This window comes from Mangifera indica, chromosome 14 (assembly GCF_011075055.1).
Source record: "Mangifera indica cultivar Alphonso chromosome 14, CATAS_Mindica_2.1, whole genome shotgun sequence".
NCBI lineage: Eukaryota > Viridiplantae > Streptophyta > Magnoliopsida > Sapindales > Anacardiaceae > Mangifera > Mangifera indica.
The window spans coordinates 1,062,467-1,076,219 of record NC_058150.1 but is presented as its reverse complement, the minus strand read 5'-3'; the positions used below and the strand labels follow the sequence as shown (position 1 = coordinate 1,076,219).

Below are 13,753 nucleotides of genomic sequence, written 5' to 3'. Positions count from 1 at the left end.
AACTGCAAAGCCTCATTGAAAATGGTAGAGGCGTTCTCCTCACGAACATAATTGCTGAAAATGAAACTTCAAATTTCCACACGGGATGGATTATGGTTACCAGCTTCGTACGGTATAACACAAATGAGACATGATATGCAATATATGTTGAATAAAAAATTAATATAATATAATAAATATTCTTTTAAGAAAGTAATGATATGAAAAAACTATATACGAAAGATTTCAAAATTTTAAAAGTGTTTATGATATTTTTCTCAAATGATATGTCATTTGGAAATATTTGGTATAATACTTTTGATAATCTAAGTTGTGCGGCCATCATTCAGGTACTTTTCTTTCATCTTCTTTAATCTTACTGCAGCATCCTTCGTCGTGATTGTTCTCTGTTCAGGCGATTCCTTTGAACAGTCCAGAGCCAATTTCATAATGCTTGACAGACATTGTATTGTGGCATCAAAATCTTTCTCATCTACCAGCAGCAAATTGGCACCCACAACTTCGGTCAGTGCTTCTTGGGAAAATGAATTTTCCACCCAATTTTTCTAACTCATTTTCCCAAAAAACATCTCATTTATACGCTTCTTTCTAGTGAAAGTTTCCATTAATAAAATGCCAAAGCTGTAGACATCACATTTGGAAGAAACAATTCCCACTGATCCATACTCTACATCAAAAATGAAAAAAGATATTTAGTAACTAAAAACTGTTGGAATATACAATTCCTTTAAAAAAGAAAAGCAACTCGGTTTTAAATATCCAATTGGACATTTAAACGATTTCTCATCATATGATTGAATGAACAATCTATTGTCAAATAGAAATTTGAAAGTTTGATTTAAAACATCACCTGGTGCCATATAGCCAATAGTTGCCATAGTGCTGGTTTGTGTCATCGAAAATTCATCTCCCCGGAGTTTGGCAATGCCAAAATCGCTCACATGGGCAACCATATTTTCATCCAACAGGATATTACTAGGCTTCAAATCACAATGGACTACTGGTGTGGAATGGCCATGGTGAAGATATTCAAAAGCCGAAGCCACATCTATCATTATATCCAGCCTCTGTAATATATTCAGAAAGTTATTGTGTGAATACAGCCAATTTTCAAGGTTGCCATTAGGCATGAATTCAAGTACCAGGGCCTTGAAATCAGTATTGCAGCAGCTGCTAAATATTTTTACCAGATTCCAATGGCGAATGTTGCACAATACTTTGCATTCGGATTCGAAACTCTTGAAGGCTTTCTCTAGTTGCAGATTAAAAACTTTTATTGGAACATTAGTGCCATCTGAAAGTGTCCCTTTGAATACAGAACCAAAACCACCTGTACCAAGCAAGTTGCTTTCATTGAACCCATCTGTCGCTCATTCGATTTCTAAATATGACGTTCTTGCCCATGCAGCTAGAGGTAACAAGTCTTCCTGAGCCGGATAATTTTCGCTCTGAGATCGACACCTTATAAAGCTGATGATTACAATGGCTACCAATATGATCAACAGGATGGGGGGTAAAATAAATTTTAACACAATTTTAGCTGTTGTGTTTGATGGCTTGATGCTGTTGTTCTTGCAAGGTGGAACTTGTAGTTGTGATGAACCACAAAGCGCATAATTCCCTATAAACGATTCAGCTGAGAAGTTTCTGAAAGGCCCTTTGTCAGGAATTTCCCCTTCTAACCTATTGTGAGACACATTAAAATGCTTAAGATACTGAAGTGCCTCCAAGGACTTGGGAATTTCCCCAGTGAGATTGTTATCAGACAGATCCAAGGATTCCAGGCTTACCATAGTATTGAATGAGTTAGGAATAGGGCCTTCAAATCTCTTATAAGCCAAAGATAGACTAGCTAGATTTTTAAGATCTCCCACCGTGACTGGTATCTCACCAGATAACTGATTCCTTGATAAATCTAGACCTACCAAGACCCTCAAATTTTGAACATCTGAAGGGAGAGAGCCAGTTAAAGAATTTGACGACAGGTTTACCTCCAAGATATATGTGAGATTCCACAAGGATTCAGGTATGCTTGAAGTGAATCTGTTGGAGCCCAACTGCAGATTTCTCAGAGAAACTAAACTTCCAAGGCAAGCAGGTATGTCTCCAGAGAGCTTGTTATCATTTAACTCTAAGTCAACCAAGTTCTTCAATTGGCAAACTTCATATAGGATGGATCCCTGCAAATTAGTATTATGGAAGAACAAACCTTGGAGATTCCATAACTTTTCAACTGTTACTGGAATAGATCCATTCAAGTCATTATCGGAAAGGCCTAAAAGTATCAGACCATTCAAGTTTCCAATTTCCAAAGGAACGTTTCCCATAAGTTTGCTGTTATACATGTCAAACTTTTGCAGAGATGTAGATAGATTCCCGATTGAAGGAGGAAGGCTGCTGCTCAGTGGATTATCTCCCAAATTCAGGACTTCTATTTCTCTGCAGTTTGTCAAAGAGGAAAGAAAGCCCCATTCTTCATCAGCAGTCAAGTTATTATCCCGAAGGTTAAGCATATTGATGAACTTCAAGTTGCCAAGTGTATTTGGAATTAAGCCTGAGAAAGAATTTGAGCTTAACTCCAGGTAAGTGAGCTGGGAAGCATTGGAAATGGAACTGGGGATCGTTCCATCTAGTTTATTTCCGGCAAGAAAAAGATTAGTGAAGTCCGGGAGCCAGCCAAGTTTGATGGCAGAGGGCCGGAGAGGTCATTGTAACTTATATTAATGCCTCTTATGGCTGATATGTTGAGGATTGTCTCAGGAATCTGTCCAGTTAAGCTATTCTTCTCAAGAACTAGGTACAGTAGATTTTGTAGGTTGCCAATTCCTGAAGGTATTTCGCCTGACAGAGTACAAATATCAATTCATAACTTCCGATTTTATTTTAAGAAAGGGATGACAATGGCTGCAACAAAATCGAATACCCTAATCACTATCCTTGTCTTAGCAGGGAGACATTTCTCTATCCCTGCCTCATTTTTTATACAAAGGATAATGGTTAATCCTCATCTCTTCTTTGCAAAGAAAAATTCTGTCCCCATTCACACAGAAAAATTTCCCTCTTCTTCTATTTCTTTCCCTAGATAAGTTCAAAACTTTAAAGGATAATTTAGTATTTAAGAGTTTATGAGATATATAGGTTGAGACAGGTCAAAGATATATCTATCCATGTTCCCATCCCGTTCTGATAATAAAAATTTTAACCGTTTTGATCTATATTTTATCAAGGAATTCTCTATTTGTTCATGGAGAGAAGGGCCACTGACTGGTTTGGAGGCCAAATTGTCATCCCTATCCTAACATGTATTGAGATGACATAAAGGAAATTAATCCAAAGTGAAAATTTCGTACCTTGTAGGTTGTTATCCTGAAGATATTAACCCAGAAGCCCAGTCAAATTTCCAATACTTTCTGGTATGGCTCCTGTGAAGTGATTGGAAGGAGCTAACAAGCCAATGAGCTCGGTGCAGTCACCTAAACTTGGTGGAAGTCGGCCGGTTAATCCATTTGACGACAGAAAAAGCCGTTCAAGTTTTGGAAAACGACTGCACAGATCCTCCGGTAGACTCCCAGACAAGCTATTGGAATTTAAATCAACAGTCCTCAGAGAAGAAATGTTGTAGATTCCTTCAGGAATCGGACCTGTAAGGTTGTTGTTTCCCAAATACGATTCTTTCAAATTCATAAGCTTCCCAATCCCGGACGGAATATTTCCCTGGATAAAATTATAGCTTGCCCACAAAATCTCCAGCTTTGACAAGTTAAACAGAGATGGCGGAAAGGTGAATGTAAAAGATTTGTTATAAAAACCCAAGTAGGTGAGCTCGGATAAGCTTCCAATCCAGGAGGGAACGTCTCCGCTTAATTTGTTTTGATTCAAGTTGAAGTATCTCAGTCGACGTAATTGGCCCAGCTGCACTGGAAGACTGCCGCTGAAATTGTTGTTGCCGAGGTCCAGATGGCCGGAGGAATGGAATTTCAGAGGGCCGTGTGGGAAAGATTTAAAGCTGTGACTCTTCCATGGCTGGCACTGCAGGAAACACAAACCCAGGTGCAGACTGGAGCTGAAATGGACCAGTTAAATGTCAAGATATTGTAAGGAGCGACGACATGGGACTTGAAAGCAAGCAGGGCTGATCGATCAGTGGTTAAGTTTCTTGGAGTCATGGCTAAGCTGGGCATGAGACATTGAAGAAAGAAGAGTGAAAGGAAATTGAAGCAGATGATAATGGTGTTCTCCATTGAAATGTACTTCGAAGCTGATTAACAATGACAGTGGCAAACTGAAAAAATTCATGTTTCAGTGAACATTGCTTCTTTGAAGTCAACAATCAGATTTTTAGAGTCAATTCAGAAGAGAAAAAAATAGGAGATCGACATGACAGAGAGGGATAATAATGCAGTGCAGGGACAATTCAATTATTCATCAACGTCCATTAAAGCCTGGTCTAACGTGTTTGTTCTGGAGAGACTGAGTCAAGATTGTACTGCGGGGACAACAAAAGAATCAAAGCTTGACTTACAATTTGGTCATCAAGTCAATTCTCTCACAAATTCTTGAAATGCTCTTTTCACATAGTTGAATTCGAACTGAGGTAATTCAAGTATAAGCCATGATTTTAAGAATTTATCAAGCTCAAGGCATGATTTTATAGATTTTTCTAAGCTCAAGCCATAAAAGTTGTTAAATTTCATCCAAATGTGAGACACTGAGAATTTAGTAAAATGAGTTATTAAAACAAATCCACATTTGGACTTGTCCAGGGGCTAGGCAGGCCCGTGGAACAGTCCACAATTTTTCCAATTGTGTCAGATCCGCTATTACATTGGTTGTGTCAAACATTTTAAGGTCCAACCCACTGACCAGCTTTTGTCACGACTAACAAAAAAATAACCAAATTAAGACCAAATAACTATTTCCTGGTTGAGGTTTGATATAAACTCAATTTCTTATTTGGTAATTATCACCAGCAGCATGCTAGAAAACCTTTAAAAAAAAATTTTGATTTTTCAATTTTTAAGTGAAAGAAAGTGGGATAAATTGTTAGTTTTTATAGTTTTTTAAAAATATTTTTATTAAATAATAATTTTATCCTTAATAATAATAATAATAAAATTTAACGGAATAATAAATATTTATATTTTTTATAATTATTAAGTAAAAAATTAAATTTAAACTAAACCTTAGATGAAAAATAGTTATTTGGCCAAAAATTAATAATATGATGAACCTTAACACAACCTGTGCATTCAATAAATCACATCAAATTCAATATGGCACGGCTCATGGTTGAGTCTATCTACATTCGACTTTTGCAAAATTTGCGAGTCTTTGGCAGCCCAACCGCTCCACATTTTCTTGCCGACTGTTGAAAAGGATATGCTATTAGCCCATCAATTTAAGCTTTTGAACGGCTACCGGGAAAATAACAATGTCATAATCAAGGTTTGGCTGAAGGTACCCATAGCCATGTATGTCATTGACCAAAATGTTACAAGATGGGAATCAAAACAATATCCAAAAAGTCTCATTGTCACAATATTGTAACCTCACAAACTTAACTCATTTATATATAGGAATTATAATATCTGAGGCAATCAAATTATCATTTTTTTTTTTTTTTATGAAAGAACTAAACTGTCATTGTTTCTATTAAAAATATTAAACTCTTTGATTTTTCTATTAAAGAAATTTAATTTATATTTCATCACGTAAAAAATTGACTAACCTTTATCATTGTTGAATTAACAAAGTGGGTTTTTCCTTTTAATAAAAAAATGGTTTGCTGGATAATTATTGGCTAGTGGGGATATTGAATTGTTGACGTGGACAAATTTATAGTTGACACAGATAATTTTAATATGCAAAAATAACAAAATAACCCCTTCTCCAAATTTTATTAATTGATGACATGGGCAATATGTCCATATCACTATACATATTGTCCATGTGATTGCATAAAAATTTACATATCAACACTCCAAAATGCCTATGTCAATGTCATTAACGAAAACAATCAGTCATGTCTCTGCAATTTAACATCATTAAAATCAATTTGAAAGTTTGATTGTTATATGGTAAAACCTATCTTTAATTAAATTCAAAAAACATCTAACATTCAAAATGTGATTATCCAACTACAAGCTATATGGTAGAATCCAAGACAATAAAACTAAGTGTGTATATTTTTTGTATATAATTTAAATACACAAATGATATATTATTATATAATTATATGATTTTGAATTAAAAATAAAATAATATTCAATCATATGATGACTCATCATCTGTATACCTAAATTGTGTACATATATATTTTATATTTATATATATAACGGAATGCCACTTTACAAAGTGGATAGGTTAACTAAAAAGCTTTGTTTTGTTTTTTTTTTTTAAATTTCAAAGCATACCTTGATTTCTTGACATTATTAGATCATTAGTGTAAAATCATCTCTTCAATAATCACATATATTACAAATTTATCTTTTCAGTAAATATTTCCCATATTTATTATTTTCTAACAAATTAAGAGCCTCTTTTAGTATAGCTTTTGCTTCAGTTTAGATGATTAACGCTATTATGTAATATACTCTTTTGAAATTCAACTTACTAATTGAAGTAGATAAATAGAGAATTCAAACTCTTAACCTAAGCATATATATATATGGGACCAACAATCAATTTGATGTGGTTGGGGGCTAGCTTGTTCTAATAATTGAATTCATCTATTGATGGCGGCCAATAACTCCTAGCCAAAAACTTCAAGAAAAAGAGGAAAGAGAGAAGGAATGTTGACGGTGATGCTTAGGGGTGGATTCCAGCTAAGTTTAATTCAAAGTCAGTTTAAAGTCAATTTGAATTTATGATTTCAAACTCAAGTTTGAGTTGAGATACAATATCATTTGAAAGTTGTCGATGAGTCAAATAATTATATCGGCAAATTAAACAATAATATTATTAGAGAGGTGAATAGTGTGATCAATTGGACTAGAATCCATGGGGAAGATTTGAACTGTTTTGAAAGATGCCCTCTTAATTATTTTATGGCTCCATGCCATGTGATTGAGGCGTGGATTTGACGCCTGTGCAGAATGAACACTCACATTCGAACTCAAAACTATTTATCGGTCAAAATTAGAGAGAGATAAGAAAAATGAGATGCCATGAATGCATGTTCCCCCAAACTTTTACTGCTCAATAATATATTGAGCCATCTATCAATACTCTTTACTAAAAGCTTGTGCATATCCCAAACCAAAATGGGAAAAGCACAATCATCAAAAGTATTCCATTCCCCAAAACGGCAGTCTTGGTCCCTCTTTTAATATTTCATTTTCATATCAACAATTAGTTCACACCTTACCTAATTATTATATGAACAATAAAAGTTTATAAGAAATATTTGCTAGAATCTTCAAATTTTTCATCAGTCTTTCTTAAAATCATATTTTTTAGAAAAGGGATTCTCTCTATTCTTGGTTTTTATTAGTTACATATTACACTAATTATATTAGAAAGAAATAAACAAGTAGAATAATATTTTCTTATTTTTCGGTTTTCCTAGCTTGTAACCAGTGAGAACAAATGAGGAAGGAAGAATAGGGTTCCAACACGTGTAAAGATGTCAACTTTAATAAGGAAAATTGTGTGGAAGAAGCATAGGAAATTGGGTGACAGGTGTGAAGGTGAAGGCATTAAAGATAAGCTGAGCTGAGGGATGCTTTGAATCTTTAATTCTTCTCCATGCTTCTTGGCAACTTGCTATGTGGGAAATATGGTCATCTCTTCTTTATGACTGGGAAGAATAACATGAAAGCAAATTAAATCTTGACTAAACCAGATACAAAAGAATTTGACTTGAAATCGACACTTACTTGGTTGGATGAAAGATTCCATCTATTATGACCACGTGTCATCTACTCATAAGTTAAAATATAGTTAAAAGTTTCATCAATAAAAAACAATGAAAAGAATTTCACATGACAGTTGAATTTCTTATCTAATATCAAGGGAAAACATAACATACCCATTGATGTAAATTTTTGTTCAATAGATCATACCACATAAAAAATTCTCTTTACCTTTTTCATCCGTAGTTTCATTTAATATCTCGTGCATATACAAACTCTACATAAAATCAGAAAAAAAGATTATTGTATAATCAATTTTACACTTAATCATATAATAACACATTATCTGAATATTTAATTGTATGCTCAAAATTGGGTGTATATAGCATTGACCTTGCTATAAAAATGAATAGATATGAAGGCGATGTTATTGTTTATGATGATAATATAAGCTAAAGTGATGCTAAGGAATCCAATAATGCTAGCTTCCATATTTTCTTTACAACCATGATGTGACCAAAAGTTATTTGATCGATTTCTCATTATACAACATTCTTATTCTCCAGTATTCTTTAACTTGTGTATGCCATTTAAAGATGAAATTGCCTTTTTTTTTTTTAATTTTTTTTTTCAGGTTATGTCATTCAAAGATGAAAATTGGCTTTTTATTTTTATTTTCTGTAGATTACATCTAGAATTCAACTCTGAATGGACGGTGAAAGCTATATGTTGAAATTGTTTCAATACATATATGCTTAGATCACTTAAAATTTGCGAGGTATTATTATCCATTTAAGAGATCTACGCAATTAATCAACCACAATTCATTGGACCACGTATTTGACTTTCTTTTTTCTGTTTCTTTCAATTTTTGGCCCTAGTTACTCAGACTTCTCACATTCCACATTTTTCCTGGTGTTCATCGCTCCAAAAAAAGGCATGGTGGGATCATCTGGGTGGACTCTAATTAGAAAGGGCTTATCTGGAAAAAATTAAGTCAAACAATACATCTATCTTTCTGGCTGTTTCTCAGTGTAATCTATATTCCTTTTTAAGTAATACTAATTATCGCTACTTTGAGCTCTAGCTTATTCACATTAGTTTATAGTTTTATCGAAAAATTATGAACAAAATGAATTATATCATTATAAAAATAAACAAGGTCATTTATAAAATAAATAATATTATTTGTTAAACAAACGAATTAATTTTGAATTAAACAAACAAACTAAAACTTCAATTTGATATTGACTCGTTCAAATTGAGTCATAAAATCTATTCAAAACAATTCGAATCAAATCCACACCTAATCTTAATTATATAAAGGTTTAATCTATCACAACTCACAAAGTTATTGTTTTGTTAGTGAGTGAGTGAGAGGGTTCACACAGCCAAAAAAGTTAGTCAAATTTAAAAGACGTGAATCAAAACAGTTCACCAGCATGATCTGAAATTTTAACTGCAATATCATGCGGGTTGACTTGTAAAATATCTCATGAAGATCGCACAAATCCTAACGCACATGGCTTGAAATTCCATATCAAATAAAGCTGCTACAGGCTCATTCAACCTGAATTTCTGCGAGTAAATAGATATGCAATCACTTGTGAATCATTCAACGTCCCTGTAATTCAGTTTTCCTAACTTCCCCACATAGAGTATGCCACTGTAAAAAATTTTACAGTTTGAACTTTTCAAAGCGTTAAGTTTAACCTACTTTATGCTACTTTATGCACGGGTTGCCATAAAAGTACAATTAGGGTTTTGTTTGGAAGATAAAAAGAAAGAGAAAGAGAGCCCTTTGGAATGATTTTACTTTTATCTTTTATCTTGAGGGAAACTCTTACAGGTAGAGAGAGTACACTACATGAGACTGACAAGCAGTCTTTTGTTTCAGTGTGGGTTCTTTCAATTTTTGCTATAAATAGAGGGCATTGGGACTCTCTTACAAGCCATCTCTCATCAAGTTTTCTTCTCTTTCTTTTTTCCTTTTTTCTTCCTCAACCTCTCCTTTCCTTTTAAAGCAACTTTCTTTTCTTATCAATGATTCTTCAGTTATTATCGAGAATAGGTAAGTGTAGTTGTAGCTAGAGGAGGCTTTGGTGATGTTGTTGACAGAAGATAGAGAGCACAGATGATGATTTGCATATGGAGTTTGCATCTCACTCCTTTGTGCTCTCTATGCTTCTGTCATCCACTTCAGCCCCTCTCCTTCTCGTATTCTTTACTTTCTTTTTATCATCATAATAACATGTGTGTGTGTGTATTTATTTGTTCAACTGATGCTTAAACTATGTCCATGTATTTTGCATTGTAGGGCAGCAAAGTGGGTCTAAGTGCCTTTATGAAGAGTGATTGCAACATTTCCACACATTACCATTAACTTTTGTGTTTGTTTTAACGATCTTGCAGTCTGAATTGGGAAGCCAGATGGGGATCTGATTTGTAACACTGGTGATATCAGAAAGCTGTAATCTACCACTCTGCAACCATGTCTATGCGGCTAATCTGGAAGGTTTCAGTATGTTTTTTTCTAGGTCAAACTTCATGTTTAACCAAGAAGTTTTCAGTTTGTCTTTTAATGCTCAGTTAGAACCAACTTCTGATTCTAGCAGGATAAGCTTAATGTGCTTTAGAGAGGATTAAGGAGATAAGATCAGTCTCCGCATTTAGGCGAATCTAAACAAAGGTTAGTGTCTAATAATTGAAGCTCCTTGATCTTAATTACATTAAGCCGAGAGCTTTCCTTGATGATGAAGAGGGCAGACAGAATTTTGACAACATTCTGATGCCTATACGATTAAAGTGATTCCTGAAAGAGGTATGGGTAGGTACCACTTGCTTTATCTACAAGAGCCATTTTGGATACTGGTGTTTATGGACAAACCAACTCATATGGCCAAGTAGCCCTGATCATCTCTCTTCATCAAGATTCCTTTTAGATTGTTGTCAATGAGTAGTTTGAGTAACAAAGGGTAGAAGACCCATATAGGTTCAAAAACAGTGCTGATCATATGGTGAGGTCGGCACAATTAGATCTAAAAGATAACTTTCAATTAGATGTGAAGAAAATAGTCCATGAGGGTTCCTTTGCAACACTGAGATGAGACCATCTCTTTAATTTCCTTGGAAGAAATCTAAGATAACTTTCAATTACTGTTTTAACTTTAATTAGCATGGCAACTAGTTTGGATAGTTAGTTTGCCATTTTGGATACACAAGGGTCCACTCAAGCGAGGGTTTATCATCATCATTAATTAATTGTTATAAATCTTTTGATAAGAGGTGGAGTGTATATATGTTAATATTAAACAAGTATTCAATCTTTTATACTCACTAATGTTGGTCAATTCATAGATGTGAATTTGAATTGAGTTAAATTCGAATAAGGGTTAATTTATGATCAGTTTAGTCAATTGACGAACACGTTGAAAGTGTTTGTAAATAATATATGGAAATAAGGATAAGATATATTATTTCACTCTTACTTATTGGTCCCTCTTCCTTTGCATTTGAGCTTAAAATTAAATTCTTTTTAATTAATTTTACTATATTTTTTTATTTAGAACATGATGAATTCTTTAAATTTGTATAAAACACAATCTCAAAATAATTAAACTTATTTAATGTTAGATTCATTTTGATAGAAATGAAATAAATATAATAATAGACAAAATATTAAAAACAAATTAATTTGAAAATTTGAGAATTGATTGAGTTGAGAACTTGAAAATTGATACAAAAATATTGAGATTTTGAAATTGTGAATACTACCAATTTAAAAAAAAAAATCTTTGGCCAATTTAAAAAATGTTTTTTAAACAACTGTGAGTTGTTAGATGTTGAAATTAAAGAAAGTCTATCTATTCCAACTTACCATCTCCAAATAGGCCCCCTTCCATGACTATTTCAGCTTTACATAAATCTATCTATCTATTGATATAGTATGTTGCATGTAATAGGTCTTCTCCAAATAGGTTTAGGGTTTAAATTTGTTGATGCGAAAATCTACACATCAATGAAAAGTATGCAAGACTAAACCTTGATGAGTTATAAGATGATAATGAGGATTGAAATTAGTGGAGTAAATTTTGTATTCATTACCTGAGACTATATGTGAATGATTGTGTGAAATGAAGTAAATGCAAATGTTAATTATGTCTCTTGGAAGAATTCCAACCAGAGTAATATTATGCGTATCTATTTTAAATACATAAATATATATACACTCATACATGTTATCACATAATTAAATATTTTTTTATCTTTAATTTAAAATCACTCAATCACATAATGATACATATAAACGTGTATATATTTGTGTATCCAAAATAAATACACATAATTTTATTATTTTAACAAAGTATCGGTAGATGTTAAAGCAAATTATTGAGAGACTCACCTACCTATATTCAATCTTTTATATTTGTAAAACAAAGATGTAGGATTACATTTCTAAGTAGGAATTGTTGTTTTTAAATGATGGGCATATGAGATGAAGAATGTTTTGGGTAGGTTATTGCCTCTAGGTGAGAAGCTTTCTATCCGCATGTCTTATGTCACCTCAAAACAACATGTGTTATTTCAAAAAGATTTGTTGCCTTATGATAAATTGTCTCATTTTGATTGTCATCCCGTAAGTTTGGTTAAAGAGTTTTTATCATATAATTTCATGATAAATTGTCTCATTTTAATTGTCATTCCGTGAGTTTGGTTAAAGAGTTTTTATTGTATAACAAATTGTTATTTCATGAGTTTGATTAAGGAGTTTTTACCATATAACAAAGTCAACATTTGAATAGAGGAAAACTTTGAATCAAGTAATATATATTTACTTTGTCCTCATCCTCACTGCACGTTCATGGTGCCTTGAGGTCCCATATTGTCTCTCATGAATGGTCCAAAACTTTCAAATGATTAACTCCATTGCCAATTTATCAAGCATATGCATTCTTATAGTACAAACAATGAAAACAAATTAGGGACTCTAGATATCTCTCTTTTTCTTTCTGGCCACCTAGCTTATTGATGATGATCCATGGATGAACATGACAATACTGTTTTATTTTACTTGATGAAAAATGAAAATGAAAGAAGTTATGAAGAGTACCAATTGTTTGCAACAAGGGAAGTATTGTCAGAAAAATTTACATAAACAAAATATAATTCAATTTAATTTGCAAGATCTTAACATGGATTATAAATTATTAAATTAAATATATGGTTTTTATAAATATTTGATTGGGTCATACATGTAATGATCGAATTTTCTTTTTTAAAATCTCTCTGAAACTATTTATTAAGATCAAAATCTGTGAATTATATTAAATTATCTTTATTAATCACATTAAACTTTTATTTTATGACACTAAACTATGTTGTTTTAAAGAGTAAACACAAGAAATATGAAAGATCAGTTGGCATTTCTGGATTATCGATTAACCATCATGGCATGATTTTGAGATGAAAGCGAAACCGTTTAGCCTGTTGCTCAGATGTCACTAAAAGTTCTTCAAAATATACGTGAGGGACTACTGAATATGTTTAAGGAGTGTAATAGATTCATATGCAAAATATATATAAAATGCGTGAGATAGAGTTAGATTCAAATTGAATTAAACTTAAATAAAAACTAGATTAAGAACCATTTATTTGAAATAAGCTATGATGAAACGACATCTATGCCAACGAAAGAGTTCAGGCCAAGTTATTGCTCCAATTTGAATCCACCCCATGGAGAACCTTACGGAAATCATAATTTATTTATTATTTGGTTTAAGAATTAATCTCTATAATTATATATTTATTATATAAAATTATCATTTTTTTAAATTTTATGAAGTAGTTGATTGTGGAAAAAATTCATTAAGGTTTGATCCTAAAGATTCCCAAAAGCATCA

General features: G+C 32.7%; 2 protein-coding genes and 1 long non-coding RNA gene across 4 annotated transcripts; 1 reads left to right on the top strand and 2 right to left on the bottom strand.

The window, feature by feature from the left end:
• Window positions 1-214: 214 nt before the first annotated feature.
• Window positions 215-2,699, bottom strand: LOC123196006 (receptor kinase-like protein Xa21). The gene is made up of 2 exons (XM_044609892.1): window positions 851-2,699; window positions 215-667 (listed from the first exon to the last, which is right to left on the bottom strand). Exon 1 carries the CDS (start codon window positions 2,511-2,513, stop codon window positions 1,371-1,373), a length of 1,143 nt encoding a protein of 380 aa, XP_044465827.1. The 5' UTR covers window positions 2,514-2,699; the 3' UTR covers window positions 215-667; window positions 851-1,370.
• Window positions 2,700-3,375: 676 nt separating this feature from the next.
• On the bottom strand, window positions 3,376-4,166 carry LOC123196503 (serine/threonine-protein kinase BRI1-like 2). Its single transcript, XM_044610566.1, has 2 exons — window positions 4,047-4,166; window positions 3,376-3,714 (listed from the first exon to the last, which is right to left on the bottom strand). The coding sequence occupies exons 1-2, from the start codon at window positions 4,164-4,166 to the stop codon at window positions 3,376-3,378; spliced, it is 459 nt and encodes a 152-aa protein (XP_044466501.1).
• A 5,764-nt stretch (window positions 4,167-9,930) lies between these two features.
• On the top strand, window positions 9,931-11,203 carry LOC123195970. 2 transcript variants are annotated; one of them, XR_006497550.1, is made up of 2 exons: window positions 9,931-10,368; window positions 10,469-11,203. It is a non-coding gene; the product is annotated as an uncharacterized LOC123195970 (long non-coding RNA). The 2 variants fall into 2 exon arrangements; XR_006497551.1 differs by having other exon boundaries at window positions 9,931-10,374.
• Window positions 11,204-13,753: the final 2,550 nt, after the last annotated feature.

Bases quoted from the DNA above. Each gene is read 5' to 3' on its own strand.
- LOC123196503 (XM_044610566.1), bottom strand. From the start codon at position 4,166: ATGACTCCAAGAAACTTAACCACTGATCGATCAGCCCTGCTTGCTTTC. The intron at 3,715-4,046 runs GTTTGTGTTTCC...AATTTTATCCAG, and splicing joins CAGCTCCAGTCTGCACCTGG to GGAAATATTCCGTCCGGGAT.
- LOC123196006 (XM_044609892.1), bottom strand. From the start codon at position 2,513: ATGCTTAACCTTCGGGATAATAACTTGACTGCTGATGAAGAATGGGGC.